The following is an 18214-nucleotide window of genomic DNA, read 5'->3' on the forward strand; positions in this document are numbered from 1 at the left end:
TGCACGGCCCTTGTTGTCTGTGGTATAGGTCAAAGAAGCTAGCTAAGTCAACTCAAATAGAGTATCTTTAAAACAATTCATACTTTTTTCTGAAGATATATTAAGCCAAACCTGTTTTGCTGTACACTGACTTATACCAGGATTGTGTAGCTGCTGTAGTTGTTATATTGTCACAATCACCATTTAATCACCATTTTCCCCAAGGCTGATGTCACCACTAACTTTCACTTCCCCCTTCCTACTTCTTCTATGACCAATATATACTCATCAGCTTCCTCAGTCATGAGTATGTGCTTTGAACCAGCATTTTGCCTTTCTGCCACCAACTTTCATCACTTTCATGCTTGTTCAATAAATTCCATGCTTTCTATATTGGCCTCTGTCATCCACACGTCCTTATTTTATAGCCCTCTCTCTGGCTCTGTTGTCTACTACCTTGACATGAATGCCTTCTGTCAGTATTGCTGCAACTATTGTTGTTGCTTTCTTCAGACTTTTGAACTGTGGCAACACCAAGATGCCTTGAATGAGAACCAGAAGGGTCAAATCACTGTCCGCCCATGAACCTTGTTTTGACCATACTACAGCACATAAGGAAGCATTTGGAATAAGAGTTCTTTTTTGGCATTAAAGTGCAAGGGTTAGAAGGGACCTTAACAATAATCTACTTGAACCCTCTGCCCAGTACAGGAATTGACTACCATTGCAGCCCTGACAGATAACATCTTGGTTCTGCATAAACATCCCTGCGGGAAGGAGAGACCACCCTCTCCTGAGACAGACTGTTTCATTCATTCATACAGCTCTTACCATTATAAATTTTCTTCTAACATCCAGTAGAAATGTCCACGTCATTAAATTTCTTGTCCTGTCTGCAGCAGCTCTGCACAATTTTTAAGTATACTTAAAATGTATTTTTATAGATTTAAATATAATTCTTAATTGGGGGTGTGTGTGTGTGTGTATCTAGATCTATTTATATTCATTCTTTCATATATATTTATGAGAGGTAGTTTGAAAGAATGACTCCAAACAACTGCTGTAGATGAAAACCCAATATTTAAATTGCCTAGACTGGTCTTAGAATCATTAAAATAAAACAACAATATGAAATACTGACATGATGTCTCAGTTAAAATAAATGAGCTTAAATATTATTATACATTTTCTTGAGGGATTTTCAAAACAAAAGAATTAAATTAATCTCTGTTGATAATTGTGAGTTCTGGTGTGGCCTTCCACTTCCAAAAAAGGTTCCCCAGACAAGATTAATCTCTAGTTAAATGGTAGAGTATTGCATTCTAAGTAGTTTCTGAATACTGAAATACACAACTTAAGAATTTTTCTTAATGTGCAGCATGGCCTCAAATTAGGTTTGATTTCTGCCTTGCCATGGGCTTAATTCGAAAGTGGCTTTGCTTCTGCATTCTGGGAAGATTTAACTGATCTAATACCTCTACATTGAGTAATGAATAGCTTGCAATATTTTCATGACAGCAGTGCCTTAAGAAAAATAGCATTTCTGTATCACCTCTCACCCATATGGAGGTGGAGGTCTGCCTATCTACAGCCTCCATTTCTGACAGCAGAACCACATATACTCAAGGCAGTGTGGGTATGAAATCTGCATTAAGTCTGAAATACAAACAACACAACTGATCGCCAGAATTCTTGTTGCCTCCTTTATGATCCCTGAAACAAGATTTCTCCTGGGGAACCCATAGCATGTGAGTTTCATCCTACGTGATGCTGCTTGTGATTTGTGCTAATTTTAAGAATGCCCCAGAAACCTCCTGAAAAGGAGAGACTGCACACCCATTATTAGAATTTGATTCAAGTATTTAACTGCTGTGGCAGATGTCTCTGTGATTTTTGGTGGCCTTCGGTTACACGAATCTGCCCTTAATTTTATTAAAAACTAAGTCTATCAGCAATGAGCACATTCCAAGACCATGCTGCATTTGCTTTGTGGATGTGACCCAGAAGTCACGCAGGATCATCTTTCTGGATCATACGTTGCTGAACAGTCAGGCATACATCTCTGCCCCAGCCCCAAAGTTAGCTGAAACATTAGGTCATCCTTTTACTTGGGGATATAGTTTCTGTTTCATACCAAAGTTCCCAAAATAACATCGGAGCTCTTCTTTCCCAGTCCCAGTTAACTGATTTTTGTGATAGATGGGCCTAGACATCTTGCTTGCTCTTGAGATTATCAGTGCTGGTGTAATGCCAGACAGATTGCTGCAAAGTGACATAAGAAATTCCTGTTCCGAGGTGGTGCACATTGGCATGCTGGAATGAGCTTCAAATTTAGAACTCCTAAGTGTTGTCCAATGGTCCCAAGATTGGACATGAAAGAAGCTCTATTACCTGCTCATTCAGGAATTCCATATTTTTAGGTGCAAGCTCAACAGACTCGTATTTTAAAAGAATAAAAAGCGAATGTTTTTAAAATTTATCCTCTTCGTAAAAATACTGTTTAGAAGTTTGGAAATGATTTGCATCGATACCTTCCTGAATTCTTGGTTACGGTTAAAGATTTCAGATACATTTGTATCTCTTTGTGTGGTACAAACGCTCCCAAGTTTTTGTTTTTGTTTTTGTTGTTACTTGTTATTTTTTTCCTATGCTATATGTTCATTTGGCTTTCTGCTCTGCAAAAATAAATAAATCACCAGCATATATTTATATTTCTTGAACAGGGGACCTTTTGCCCTGACATGAGTTACTATTGGTATCTTCTTATAGTTGGGACTCTGAAGAATGGTTGCTGGGTGCCCATATTGTATTCAGTTCCTGTTCATCAGCAGATAAAAATCAACTGAGTGGAAAGTATTGAAAATGTTGCTAAGAAAATGAGCAATTGATGGTGCTGGGTCAATTCTTTATTAGTGTCTGTGGTTTACATGTCCTTGCCCATCTTTCTTTTGAAGGATACTTTTGTTTTCTTTTCAGATTTTAGCGGGGTTAAAAATAAAAGTTATCTCTCTGCGTTTTGTTCAAGACAACTGAAATAGACTTGGGAATAGTGATTAAAGATTGAATATTTCTGTTGAAACCCACATGGAGAACTTTGGCCTCAGCAGATCCAGCTATTTCTTCATTGCTAAGTTCACACTTGGCCATCAAAATTGGCCAGCACTTCAAGTATTCCATTATCATATTCCACTGGAGTTCTTGTGGAGAGAATAAAGTGGTTATTACAAAAATACTTGGCAATGCATAGTACATTAGCCTTTATTTCTGGAGCACTAAATCTTTTGCTAAGAGGGACATTAAGTGAGCATTCCAACTGTTTGCCACCAGTTTGGGGACCTCTTCACTTTTTTCTAAAGTTCTTCCTGGATTCAATAATTTGCAGCACTATTTGTAAGCAAATGGCACCCTAGGCATTTGAAATTCTTTCAACTGTTACAGACTTCACTGCTATTTATTTAGCAGTGTATGCCTTTCCTTGATATATCAGTTGTTTCAGGAAAAAAAAGATGTTCTTTTGTTGATACACAAACCCATACGATGAAATCATTCTGGATACTGCTCTACTCAACAACTCTCAGGGTAAAAATTTTCCCATCTAGTTTATTTTTTGATTCCTTGGTTTCTGCTCTACACACTTCATTAATTGTTCCTCTATTTTGGTTAACCTGTATCTTGGTTGAAGTAACAACCATGTGGATTTAGTGTGCATTCTCATCCATACCAAAAGGAGAGTTGCATAAATAACCTGAGCTTTTTTTTCACCAGTTCCTGCTTGCTGTAATCTATTGATTTATGTTAGAATGTTATCTATGCCTATTTCTGTATGATGGAGTTTGTTTTTTCCTACTTAGCTAGGTAGAAGCATCTAGTTGATCTTGGCTGATCACAAAAACTAAACTGGGTTGGGTAACAGTTTGTAGAGGATGGGAGACCACCAGGAAATACCAGGCCTGTGCATTAGGCTGGAAAGTTGGAAAAAAATCCCAGTAGTAGGCAGGGACAAAAGACTTCAGCACTACTATCAAGAAAACTGTGTGGACTTGCACATGACCTCGCCTGGAATCAAGCTTGATTCTAGATGACAAAATATTTATTCACCTGAAAAATCCACCCTTCCTTAAAAACATGTTTATTACTGCATTTGCTTTTTCATCATGCACATTGGTGGACTGAATTCTATGAAAAGGTTAGTCCATGCTGGCTGGGGAATTCTGGGAGTTGAAGTCCATGCATCTTAAAGTTGCTAAGGTTAAAAAACACTGGGTTAGTCTATAAATGGCTAAAAGACTCTTTGTTCTGTTTGCTACACAAATGATTGTCGTTCCTCTGGAATGTTTTCTCGGAAGGGCAGCCATTCTGTTCAGCAGGGCTCCCAACTACACATGGACATAGAAATGAAGCCTATGGGGGTGGGGGGCATTAGGACACATTTATGAAATGTTAAAGCTGCATTATTGAATAACCAGATTTACATTTTAAAAATTCACCATTATTATTTGAAGCAAGGTTTTTTGACTGCAGTGTTTAGACTGTAAGAATTACGGTTCTTATATATATAACAGGGGCCTTCCTGTCTGTTGCGTAAATTGTGTGGCTTGAATGTAAAACTGATTTTGAATGCGGCAGAATAAGATAAGTTGATGGACAAATTGGTGCTTGTGCTAACACAGCTTCCTGATGAAGTTGTTCAATGCATGCAGAGTTCAGAGGAACAGTTCTTTGATATGGCTCAATGCATCATTGTCATCAGCACTGAGATCTGGCACTTTTTTCAATATCACGGGAAATGGAGAGGCGCTGCTTTCTGATTCTCTCTCTGCACGTATAGACTTGAGTTGGGATGTGGTTGCCCAAAATGAAATCTGGTTTTCCAGAATCCCTGTCCCAATATTTCCTTATCAGTGTTGCACAGATTGGTAAACTGGGAAGGGGGCCATCAAATCTGTCCTCCTGACATTTGGTGAGATTTCTGTTGTCTAAATCAGTTTTAATTCCTCCAAGCAAGGAGATTTCACCTCACTGTGAGGCAGCTTATTCCTCTGTATATAGTTTACCAGTGAAATAAACTAGGTGTAATAAATGCTTTTCTCCAGTTATGTAATTATTAGATCTGCAACCTTCAATGGAGGGAAAGTTCCCCCTTCAGTCAGATGATTGCATAACTGTGTTCTGAATATCTTAAAGTGTTACAGGGTGGTTCTCAGGTTACGATGTAATTGGGACCGGGATCACCATTGCTAAGTAATGCAGTCATAAAGCTCGATGTCACGTGACCGCATCGCATAGCAACAACAATCCCAGCAGTCCCAGTTGCCATTGTAACCCCAAGATGTCATTAAGTGGGAAGCAGTGTGAGTGCCAGCATTGCCATGAGAAGCCCTGGGGGGGGCAGTGCAGGCCCCGCATGAGTTGGAGGCTGGGGAAGGGAGGTGCCGTGGCGCACTGTGCGTGCAGTAAGGCTGGGGGGTGGATGGCATGGCAAGGTGCTCATGCAGGAAGGTTGGGGGGGGGGATAGATGGCATGGCAGGGTGTGCGTGCAGGAAGGCGACTTACTAGAGTGACTTGTGACCTTCCCTGCTGGCTTCCCCATTGACTTTGCTTGCGGGAAGCCGGCAGGGAAGGTTGCAAACGGCGATCATGTGACCATGGGACACTGCAGCCGTCATGTGAGGCAGTTGCCAAGCGCCCGAAATGTGATCACATGACTGCTGGAATGCTGCAACAGCCGGAACTTCAAGGAACAGTTGTAAGTACCACTCATTTAGTGCCGTTGCAACTTTGAACGGTTGCTAAACAAGTGGTTGGTAAGTGAGGACCACTTGTATTTCAAGAGGATGAAATTGACAATATCATCTCCAGTTTTCAGATATCCATGTTTTGGATGCAGCTGTACCTATACTGCCCTCCCATTTTCCTTTTCTGAAATTTTATTGTATTTTAGATAGTGGAATAATTGGCCTACTTTTAGAGCAGATGTTTGAAGTAATCTAATAATTTAAGATCCTGCAAAATTTAATTCTGTGGCAAATAAAATGGGTATTCTTAGCGTCTTACCAGAAAACGTGTTTCTGTGATCTGATTATGGTCTTGTTAGAGCTGCACCACAGAAACACTTTCTTAAAAAAAAATGTGAACAGGTGTGTAGTGAATCTACTGGACTTTTAAAAAGAAATTACTGTATACCTCTGGGTCTATTCTCTGCCTTGTGTGTTTCTCCATTTCTCAGAAAGGTTACACGCAGGAAACTTCGAAGAAATAGCTAAGCAAAAAAAATCAAGGAATTAACAAAAATCCTTGTTCAGGAGAGGAAGCTGGCTGGCATAAGCAGTCAGACTATAGACAGATGACTCTAATAATGGAGAAATTTCTTCTGGGAATCTTAAAACTGAGTAAAATGTTCAGGAGGGAGACTAATAAAATAATATTTTCCACAGTTAGATATTACACATGCTGTTTTAATGATCCACCTGAGGGAGAAAGGGGTTGTGTATGTGAGAGAGGGAGATGATGATGGAAGAATCATGTATGTTCTGAAATTCTTAATTTCATTGTTTATATTGTAAAAGTCACCATTATCCTAGTCTTAGAAATCTGAGTTAGAAACATGTATTTATTTTTGCTTAACTTTCACTTTAACTTCCCAGATTTTTTAAAGTTTACCCAGTAAATGTGTTCTGATTTTGGCATGATGTCAAAATGGCCTATGTGCTTGGTATAATGGGTAATATTTTCTGGAACTGTCCAGAGTTTGTTATTCCAGAATTTCCAGAGGTTAGCCAGAAGAGATAAGGAATTATTTTTAAACAAGCAATGCGCGGAAATGGAAGAAGACAATAGAATAGGAAGGACAAGAGACCTCTTCCAGAAAATTAGAAACATCAGAGGTAAATTCCAGGCCAAAATGGGTATGATCAAAAACAAAGATGGCAACAACCTAACAGAAGAAGAAGAGATCAAGAAAAGGTGGCAAGAATATGCAGAAGACCTGTATAGGAAGGATAACAATATCGGGGATAGCTTTGACGGTGTGGTCAGGGAGCTAGAGCCAGACATCCTGAAGAGTGAGGTTGAATGGGCCTTAAGAAGCATTGCTAATAACAAGGCAGCAGGAGACGAGGGCATCCCAGCTGAACTGTTCAAAATCTTACAGGATGATGCTGTCAAGGTAATGCATGCTGTATGCCAGCAAATTTGGAAAACACAAGAATGGCCATCAGATTGGAAAAAATCAACTTATATCCCCATACCAAAAAAGGGAAACACTAAAGAATGTTCAAACTATCGAACAGTGGCACTCATCTCACATGCCAGTAAGGTAATGCTCAAGATCCTGCAAGGTAGACTTCAGCAATTCATGGAGCGAGAACTGCCAGATGTACAAGCTGGGTTTAGAAAAGGCAGAGGAACTAGGGACCAAATTGCCAATATCTGATGGATAATAGAAAAAGCCAGGGAGTTTCAGAAAAATATCTATTTCTGTTTTATTGACTATTCTAAAGCCTTTGACTGTGTGGACCATAACAAATTGTGGCAAGTTCTTAGCGGTATGGGGATACCCAGTCATCTTGTCTGCCTCCTGAAGAATCTGTATAACGACCAAGTAGCAACAGTAAGAACAGACCACGGAACAACAGACTGGTTTAAGATTGGCAAAGGAGTACGGCAGGGCTGTATACTCTCACCCTACCTATTCAACTTGTATGCAGAACACATCATGCGACATGCTGGGCTTGAGGAATCCAAGGCTGGAGTTAAAATCTCTGGAAGAAACATTAGCAATCTCAGATATGCAGATGATACCACTTTGATGGCTGAAAGCGAAGAGGAACTGAGGAGCCTTATGATGAAGGTGAAAGAAGAAAGTGCAAAAGCTGGCTTGCAGCTAAACCTCAAAGAAACCAAGATTATGGCAACCAGCTTGATTGATAACTGGCAAATAGAGGGAGAAAATGTAGAGGCATGAAAGACTTTGTATTTCTAGGTGCAAAGATTACTGCAGATGCTGACTGCAGTCAGGAAATCAGAAGACGCTTAATCCTTGGGAGAAGAGCAATGACAAATCTCGATCAAATAGTTAAGAGCAGAGACATCACACTGACAACAAAGGTCCACATACTTAAAGCAATGGTGTTTCCCGTAGTAACATATGGCCGCGAGAGCTGGACCATAAGGAAGGCTGAGAGAAGGAAGATAGATGCTTTTGAACTGTGGTGTTGGAGGAAAATTCTGAGAGTGCCTTGGACTGCAAGAAGATCAAACCAGTCCATCCTCCAGGAAATCAAGCCAGACTGCTCACTTGAGGGAATGATATTAAAGGCCAAACTGAAATACTTTGGCCACACAATGAGAAGACAGGACACCCTGGAGAAGATGCTGATGCTAGGGAGAGTGGAGGGCAAAAGGAAGAGGGGCCGACCAAGGGCAAGGTGGATGGATGATATTCTAGAGGTGACGGACTCGTCCCTGGGGGAGCTGGGGGTGTTGATGACCGACAGGAAGCTCTGGCGTGGGCTGGTCCATGAAGTGACGAAGAGTCGGAAGCGACTGAACGAATAATTAAAAAACAACCAGAGTTTGTAGGTATGTTACATGATAAATAAAATAGCCTTTTTGCAACTTGGTGGAGCATAGACCTAAATAGGTGTCCTTCACATCTGTTGGACCTCAGATAGGTATCTTGGCTAGTGGACTATGAGAGTTCAACCTGAAGGGTATCAGGTTAGGCGAGGCTGATGGGGAACATACCCATCTTATATCTTAAGCTGTTTCTCATGAATAAAGCTATGAAAAGAGTCAACCAATATAGTACTATTGTACTATACTGTATTGTACTGTAGCAGTGCTTCTTAAACTTTTTTCTCTCACTTTTAAAAATTATGGAGGACCCCAAAAGAGCTTTTGTTTGTATGGGTTATATTTATTGATATTTGCTGTATTAAAAAATTAAAATTGATACATTGGCTGCCACTACTGCTTCTCACAACTGTTTGATGGGATTTTAATATTGTATTATTTTTCAACATAGGCTGGCAAAAAAAATTGATTTTGTGGACCCCTGAGAGGTCTTGGGGCGCCCCAGCGGGCCTCGGACCACACTTAGAGGAACACTGGACTGGGTCAATTATTGCCAGATCGGGCTGACCTAGACATGGGTTTTCAGCCTTGCACTGATAGTTGTGCGCACACGCTTCTTGCCATTGCCAGCACCTGAAGATCTAGAGAAAGCATCAGAGAGGAGTCCCAGGCTACAAACCTCATCTTTTGTATTACAAAATAGAGCTTATCCTGTATATTTAAAAATTGATCAAAATTATTTTTCAATAGCTGTTTTGGTTTACAGTAGCCCCCAAGCAGAAAGAGGCTGGCTAAACTGATGTAGGTTTTAAAATAGCCACTCCACGAATCTGATAGAGCGTGCTGTAGTTCACGACAGCTTTTGCCTTTTAATAAAATTGGTTAATCAGAAAAGGTGCTACCAGACCTCTTCTGGTTTTTGATCAAACAGTATCTGGCTACCGGTGGGAGGGGTGCAGAATGTTTTTCTCAGAAATGAAAACAATCACATAATATTTATTCCTGTTATACATTTACTCTACTGTATATGTAATTACTGCTATTAAATCCTTCGTTGTAAATGCGGTTGTCTGCACTGCGTAACTGGATTGCTCTTTTTGCCTACCACGTTGAAACTTTTAAACGCTTGGCTCTAAGGCACTTACGTTAGAGGGGCGTGTTTGACACTGGATATCACGGTAGTGAGTTACATAGCAGGGAAATGCTATTTTTGTTGCTTGAGCCTCTGGCAATGGCATTTCTTCCAACCCGACCACTGCTTCTTTTGTTTTCTCTGGCGTATGCATTGTTGCAAAATCTGAGGCCTCTCTTGAGCCTCTTGCCACTCAACTAGCCGTATTGCAGCATGGTTCCGTATAGATCTGATTCCTGACCAATGCAGACCCGTCCCCGCCCCTCCAAATCAGGGTCCTTTAGATCATTGTTCTTAGAAAATTTGCAGAAAATGTGCTCATAACAGAAACCTTAGATATAATGGGAAGCGTTCTTCACAATGTTGTGATCAGGACATATTAGGGCTGTGCGTACTTAGAAAGGATATGGAAGAACTGCTTTTGAACCTGCCAAGTTCCTGTTCGCTGAAGAAAGCTGTCATTTTCTGGCTTGGGTATAAGCCTGAAAAAATGGAGCTGCTCTCACAGGAATGGCTTGACTCCTTAAAACCGCAGCGGAAGGCTTGAAAACAACAGGGTGTTTTAATCAGCCATTCTTCCTAATCATCTTCAAAGCATGCACAGCGTTAGTACATATGATACAAGTTAGACTGCTGTGGAAATACAGTCCTGGCTACTTCACACAATACTGCATAATTTACTTAGGTTTTCATTTATTCATAAATTTCATTTATTTCATGTGGCCAGCATGACGTTCCGAGTCGTCATGCTGGCCACATGACCCGGAAGTGTCTATGACAACGCCGGCTCCAAGGCTTAGAAACGGAGATGAGCACCGCCCCCTAGAGTCGGATTCGACTGGACTTTACGTCAAGGGAAACCTTTACCTTTACCTTTTCATTTAACAGGGCTGTTACAAGCTTCAGTTTGTGGCAGGGGCCTCTGCGGGGCAGGGTCAAAAGTCAAGTTAGCAGCTGCGACCACACAAAGGAAGCCCTGCCTCTTTGTTACGAGCGACACAACCCCTGTGAAAAAAGGGCAGTGCTTTGTTTGCAGTCATAGCTGCCATCTTGACTTTTTTGACCCTACGACCCCTGGCACAGACGCCCTTGATCTGCGAGTCCTCCAGTACAGTTACAGTTGATGGCAATTCTCAGCTGTTTGCCTTTGTCTTCAGTGTTGTGCAAGCATTATTTTTGCTTTTACAACTTGGAATTTTACGACCACTAAATGATGGTAAAATATCTGTAGAATTTAGCCTTTATTTTTATCTTTCATTTCACTGTTTATATATTCTGAGACTCATGAATGATTAATAAAAATCACATGGTGGCTTCTTGGACGCAGTCTTGTTTCAGTTTTGTCCATGAATTTCCACCCTACATTGGTGTCATGTCTTTTGTAGAAAAGGAATGTGACATGAAATTAGCTAGCCCAGAATGCAGACCCTTCTTAGCATATTTCTAATTCGTCAAAATGCTTCTGGATATTTTTCATGGAATTACAACACTGTTACAGATCTCCCTTCCTTATTAATGGAGAAACAGCTGCTCAAAATAGGGGAAAGACCCTTTGTGTAATAAAACTCCTATCTGCCCCTGCCCTTGGCTGCCTTCTTGCTTCCAGGCAGATTGTGTGCTACTTCTAGCTTCCTGCCTGTTGGGGTGTTCGTTCGTCCTGTTTTTTGCCTCTTCTGTCGCTCAGAAATAAGTGTGAGCCTGAGCAGCTGTTCAGAGTTTGCAAAAAGCAACATTTTTCCAGCTTATTCTGACTGCAGAAAGCTGGCTTGATTTCCTTCGGCATATGCAAAAGTTCCATTATCTTGAAGCAGGAGGGGCGGGGGAGGAGGAGTTGTGCAGTGAAGAGGCAATAATATCTTAAACGGGAGCATACATGAAGCAGAAATTTTCATGTCATGGATTGTACCAGAGGACCGGCTGAGAAGGGAGGGGGCAACCCTCCTTTTTTCTAGTCCTCTGGCCAAAATGCACTTCATTAATTTGGGCCTGTCATAACTGTGTTGCTTTGTCTCTCCCCCCCACCCCCAACCTTCTAAGGATACTTGAAATAAAAAAGGGCAAATAAAGGAGTTAGAATAACTTCAGTTTATTGTAGAACTATAGATACAAATTAAAGCATTGCCTAACAATTTAAGCTTATTATTTTTGGATATTGCTCCTGAGCCTTTGTGCATAAATACAAGAGTGGGAAACATATTTTTTTTTTCAAATGAAAGAAAATGCTTTATGTTTATAAGAAAGAGAACAGTTGGGAGTTTTGTTTATTTAGAGGGGATTTCATTAACCAAATAGAACTTTTTTCAGGATGGTGTATGAGTTTTGTAACTCCTTCGTGTGAAAGTGTAGGATTGGATCCAGGAAAAAGTACCCAAACTCTGCACTAAAATATTTAGTTTTATGTTTCTTTTTTTGAAAAGAGTCAGGGACTATAGTTTATTAAAGTTATATTTAATCCTGCTGTTACATTCCTGATGTTTTGTGGATGCATAAAAGCTTCATTAGCATCTATAGCATTCATGTTATAGCTTCACATATACTGAATGCTGGAGAATGTTCTACGCAGGTACAACTGGGGTCTTCCTTTAAGCAGAAATCAGGTAAGATCTCACTTATAGAGTAGCTGCCTTACCTCCAAGTCATGCAGAAGACATTTTGAAATTTCAGTAATTTCCCCATTTGTGGACATAGTTATCTTGAAAATTATTGCTTCCTGGGTACGTGGATCTCTTCACTGAACCTTCAAGATGTTGTCATTGTGGGAACCCGTGGTTCCCACGCAAGATACTTTACATTTTTGTGATGTCCGTTTGCAAAGCTGGGTTTTGCAACATCCGTTTGCAACATCATATCTTTGTGAAGCTGAGTTTTTGGTGGTCTTTTGGCCCAGGGGCACTGTTACTCAGACACTAAGGTGCCATGAATCAAGAAAGTTTGGGAACCTCTGGTGTGAACTGACAATACAGCTAGACACAAACTTTCTTCTGGAAATTTCAGCACTTCTCTAGATTACTGGGGATGGATTGCCCAGCTAGGCAGGCCGATACTTGTACTATTTATTCCCAATCCACATGGATTACCAGGAGAACTCATTGAAGTGTATGTATGCATGAGTACCTTCTGAAAGATAGTGGACTGAATCCTGATGGGGTTAGTTGAATACAAATCCCATTGAAATCAAGTTGCATTGCAAGTTAACTTGTTTCATTTATTTTAGGGGAGATCTATGTTTAATTAATTTAGCCTGTTCTAAAATATATTTTATATAAACTACTTTTGAGTTTGCAGCCACTGTCCTTAGGGAAGTAGCAACTCAGGCATGAGTAAACTGCTCATCTCTCTTGTAGAACATAGCTTTTGAGCCTTGGTCATCAGATTTTGATAAAGTTAATGCACAAATATAATAAATATTTTTGCTACCTTCAAGTTGCAGTACAGTCCTAACTACATGTCATACAATGAAGCTTGTGCCTCTCTTTCTTTAACTTTTGAAGACATTTTTGGGTCTTAAGATAAAGTTTATTCTGTCTAACCTGTATCTCTGTCTCCCTTTGTTATTTCAGCAGTTGGATAAGAGCTGGGCCATCTCTGAATTCAGTCATACCCATGCTCATCATAAATTGTAAATAAGGTGAAGTGCTCAGGATTTTCAATTATATTTTGTACATGATGCACAATATATTTTAAGTTATTCTAACAGCTCTGAAGCTTTTACTGGGCATTTCTTATAATTTCCATTTAAAAGATTATGCATTTATAATGTACTAAAACAAAGTCACTTAAAAGCTGGCGATGTCTTTGAGTCTTGCTATTTATATGCATTAATGAAAACATTTATGATAAAAGCTATTTAAGATTGCTTTTGTTCTAATCATGTGACAAGAGAAGCATAATATTGTGCTTTAAACTACAAAATAATGGCTTAAAAATAACAAGAATGTTAAATATCCTTTCTTTTCTTACTACTGTTAATTCTATAGTTTGGGATATTTACTTTATTTCTTTGTGTTCACAAAATCTGATTATCTGACAGCATAGGACAAACTTTGTATCCAAGTGATGCCCACATGCACGGTCCTTGTTTATATGCTGTCATAAAATCAGGAAACCTCTAATTAACTTAACTTTCCATTTTTGTTTGAGCAGGTATGTCTAGCTTTGAAATCACAGGGAATGTGCAAAATGGTCTTGCATGGTTCTAGGTTAGGTCCTAGGTTCTAGCAAGGTTCAGGTGGTCCATATGCTGACCAAAATGTTCAGCTTAGGTATAGACTGAGAACAAGTATGTTGGGTCTTGGCATAGATGTTCTATGGTGAAAGACAGCAGGAAAATGCAGTCATTGGCGGCGGCAGCAGCAGCAGTTTATGGCAGCAGCAGCAGCTAAGCAAAGATACAGGGAAGAAAAGTGCTGGGTGGGAGGATCAAAGGAGAGGCGATTTTGGTTATACCACCTTTGAATTCAAATGTGGCGGCTAAGGGCAGGGAAGATCTGCTGCACAAACCATGCAAAGATAGAGGGTAGAGAGGAGCAAGAAGCCCCAGGTTTGCTCTACTCATCCTGTAGGACTCACCTGGAACATCTCTAAACCAAAACATGAATCAATCAAGATGTTCCAAGTTTCAGTTCAGCCAATCCATGACTCATCCAAAATGGTTCAGTTGATCTCCTAAACACAATGTATTTGTTCTATGCATGGAACACAGATTTTCTGTTTCACGCTCACCTCTAGAAATAACCTAGGATCTTAAATATAGTTTAATATCCTGGTTTGTTTTGAAGATGGAAGCCATATATCTTGGTTCAGATAAAATGAGGAACATTGGTTAATTCAAGACCTAATCATGTAAATTAAAGCATAGTTTACCGTAATAGAGCAAGGAGATTTTATTCATGGGCAAAAGGATTGTCTAGACCTCACTTGGTTAAGACAAGATACTATGATCTGAACTAGGTCGTCCCCTTTTCAGCCTTCAGCAAGTTGTCATCTATTAGATTCCTTTTTTTCTGTCATTCAATTGTGTCTGATCCTTGGGAACTGCTTGGACTAGTTCCTTCAGTTTTCTTGGCAAGATTTCAGAAGTGGTTTGCCATTGCCTCCTTCATAGGGCTGAGAGAGAGTGACTGGCCCAAGGTTACCCAGTTGGCTTTGTGCCTAAGGCAGGACTAGAACTCACGGTCTCCCAGTTTCTAGCCTCTTGCCTTAACCATTAGACCAAACTGGCTGTCTAGATTCCTATACCCATCTATAAAATAGGACGTATTACATGACTTGCAGAATGGTTGTGAGCATGGCTATAGCCAGCAGCACTGTAAATTTTAAGCTGGTTCAAATGTCAGCTGAGTACAATGGTTTCTCCCATAGGTCTGTTTATGTGGGTATCTTTTGAAAAATCTAAGAGATGTATCTGTATTTATGCGTGCATGTGTATGTGTAAATGAATCTAGACTTGAACGACATACTTGGCTGTGTGTTGTATGAAGTTCTATGGCATGGTCTTGATAGCTTTGTGACTAACTACTTTGCAGAAGAGCAAACAAAAGATGTACCCGGTGTGTTATCATCATTGCAACAGCATTTGATCAAACATTATTACTCATTGTATCAGAACATTAGTGGTAAGAAATTTCTAATTTGTTTCTTTTATTTCCCTTACTGGCCTTGATATTTATTTGAATAAACAATGTAATGCTTTCTTTCTTCATAAAAAGGAAATACTTGCTTTGCCATTGGCGGAATTCCAACATCTGTGTCAGGGAATACCTTTACTGGTGCTTTTCTCTTTTTAATTTGTTTTTCTCTCCCTTTTAAGTGTAAAGATGGTGCTAATGTGGACCAGTGGTGACACTTTCAAGACAGTGTATTTCCTCCTGAATCAAGCTCCATTCCAGTTCTCAGTGTGTGGACTTCTCCAGGTCTTTGTGGACTTGGCCATCCTTTTGCAGGTTTACTTCTTCAGCTGCTACCCACAGAAACCGATTCCACATTCCACACATCCAGCCAGTACCAAGGCACTTTAAAGCACAGGGTGGAAGCAATTATGAGTTGAGATGTAGAAGTCAAGTGGTTTGGAGCCAGCCTTAGCTTCAGCTCTGCTTGTACCTACTGTGTCTCGGAGGAACTAGAAATAGAAGAATCAAAGATGGACACCTACACGGACACTTCTTCTGGCATTTTTCCCCTTCTTCCATTGGGTTGCATACCCATTGAGTGGTTTCTGCTCTTTGGGATTTTTCTTTTACTTTCTTCAGTCCTACTCAATTCTCTATATATCTGTGCACGGACAAATGTGTGTATCACAAGGGCTGGTTGTTACTGTTCTCAATGCTATATTTTTCAAAGGTCAGTCATAAAAATTGGAGTATTTTGTCTGAAGCATTTACCTATTCATATGATATATGCATATGGGTTATGTATTTGGAATATTTTACATTCCTTACATGGAAGTACAGAACCATTTGTTAAAAAATGTGATAGGTAACACTTGATAAGATTGTAGGGGGTGATACTAGGAAGAGATGGCTTAGTGAATGATGTCAAGAAACAGATTTTGTGCAACTGTGTTATATATATATGTGCACACTGCTGGGCCAGTGTGATGTATAGATTAGTGATTTTGGTTCAAATGCTACTACAGCCAAATGGAAGAGACTGGTGCATAAGAAGTCTTTAGAGAGCTCAGAAGGATGAGTAATTTTGACCACCTTGGAGAAATTACTAATAAAAATGATACAGGATTTATGGGTAAAAGAGGAAGAGCTTGAAAGAAAATCAGTGTTTAGTTTAGGCATTATTTGCATTCTGTTCCTGTATTTTTATTTGGTGGAAAAGCCACTACTGTAGAGTTATGTAATTCTTGTCTTTGCAGTGTGAGCGCAATGAAATTCTTAAAGTTAGAATCTTAAACTGCACAGGTCAACTACACTATCAGAAGCACTGCATTTTAAGTTAAAGACATTATCTGAGTAGGCTTTTCTCCATGAAAGGGATGGTTCACTAGACCAGAATAGAGGAGGGAGAGCAATAGTTTAGTGCTGGATAATAGAGCAAACCTTTTTTTTTTTAAAGAAAATGTGTGTGATATTTTTCTAAATGTTTAATGCCAAATGTTACCATTTTATGTTTGGGGCTACTAAAAAAAGGGGGAAATACAGTAGTAATTCTAAGCCCATTAAAGTTTTGAAAGTTGCTTCATTTTAGCAATGCCATGGCCAGTAACTGAAATGGGAGAATGAAAAAGCAGGGATGCAAATTTACAAGAATAGAGAAACTGAAGGTTCTATAAAATGAGTTCACCAGACTTATATAAGACTTTTCTGGGATTTGATTGGGCTGCAAGAAAAGTATTGCTTGAATTGTTTTAAAAGTTCCTTGGCTACTTGTCAAGACAAATTTGCTTTCATAGCTATGAGGTATGCATTCTGCAGTGTTTCAGGAACCACTCTGTTCTCGTAGCCATAAAATGTACTACATATGCTTCGATGTTAGATATGTCCTATCCGGAGAGACATTTGATTAAATGCTGATTAAATGGTTACTTTGATTCCCTACACTATCCAAAAAAATGTGTTCAAGTCTGATCAGAACTCTTCAGCTGGACGACCTCCTTGCTTCATCCAGTTGTCTCTCTCAAACCTTTGGTGACCTGAAGACACCAAAATGTCACCTTTGCAAGAGTGGGAACCAATCAGAAGCTTTGTTTGAACTCTTCCACTTGCACATCTGATCTTGGCCATGCTTCCTCTCCGCTTCACATCTGAGGGACAAGCTGCTTCGCTATGGCAGTTTTGAATGTGCAGGAACTCAATCCCTCCCTTAAACAGCAGAAACTTGAGGCAAGGCAAGGACGAAGCAGTAGCCAATATTGTTTGGCTACTGCTGTAATGGAGCTCTCTCTGCCCGTCTGGCAAATAAATAAAACCTCAGGAAAGCTGCTTTAGTGGGAGCTTGGTGTGAAACGCTGTAGTTGGCTAGACTCTGTGCTATTCATTGGCTTCCCTACTTATTCCCTGGTGCCTGAAGTGACCTTACCAAGCTGATTTTATGTGGCATGGCCAAATGTGAATGTTGCATTGCTCTCCTTTCCACAGATGTTCTGTGATAGAACACTCTGGCAGCTGTCTTTTAAATTATACATTTCCATCGTAGTTTTCCCTGGTATGCTGCTGTAAGTGAGGATTGTATTTCTACTTGTAGAACAGAATTTATTAAACTTGCAACACTAGGTTTTATTTTTGTATGGGGTAATACTCTTTACTTTCCCCGTGTCTTTTGAAAAGAGGTATGGGACTAAGCTATGTTAACGTTAGTGTAGCCTGCATATATACAAATACCTCTTTATATAACAAGTGTTATTGAAGATAAAATTAATAGTATTCCACACACATTCCCAATTTTTATTCAGTTGAATTACTGTACAGATTAACTTTTGCTGTCAATACTAAAATACAGGCTCAGAACATCACAGCAGAGCTACAATGCCACTAGACAAGTTTGTGCACTTGTGCAGTATTTAACTATGTGGGACTTTC

The 18214-nt window shown here is 39.8% G+C and overlaps 1 protein-coding gene across 2 annotated transcripts in view; it reads left to right on the forward strand.

Annotated features, from left to right (window-relative positions):
- Positions 1–16743, forward strand: part of SLC66A2 (solute carrier family 66 member 2) — a 66132-nt gene extending 49389 nt beyond the window's left edge. For both annotated transcript variants that reach the window (XM_063299010.1, XM_063299011.1), the window contains one exon: positions 15496–16743. In XM_063299010.1, coding sequence (XP_063155080.1) covers positions 15496–15703 — 208 coding nt within the window. In that variant the 3' untranslated portion in view covers positions 15704–16743. The remainder of the gene's footprint in view (positions 1–15495) is intronic.
- Positions 16744–18214: the final 1471 nt, after the last annotated feature.

Source organism: Candoia aspera, chromosome 3 (genome assembly GCF_035149785.1).
Source record: "Candoia aspera isolate rCanAsp1 chromosome 3, rCanAsp1.hap2, whole genome shotgun sequence".
In the NCBI taxonomy this organism is placed as follows: domain Eukaryota; kingdom Metazoa; phylum Chordata; class Lepidosauria; order Squamata; family Boidae; genus Candoia; species Candoia aspera.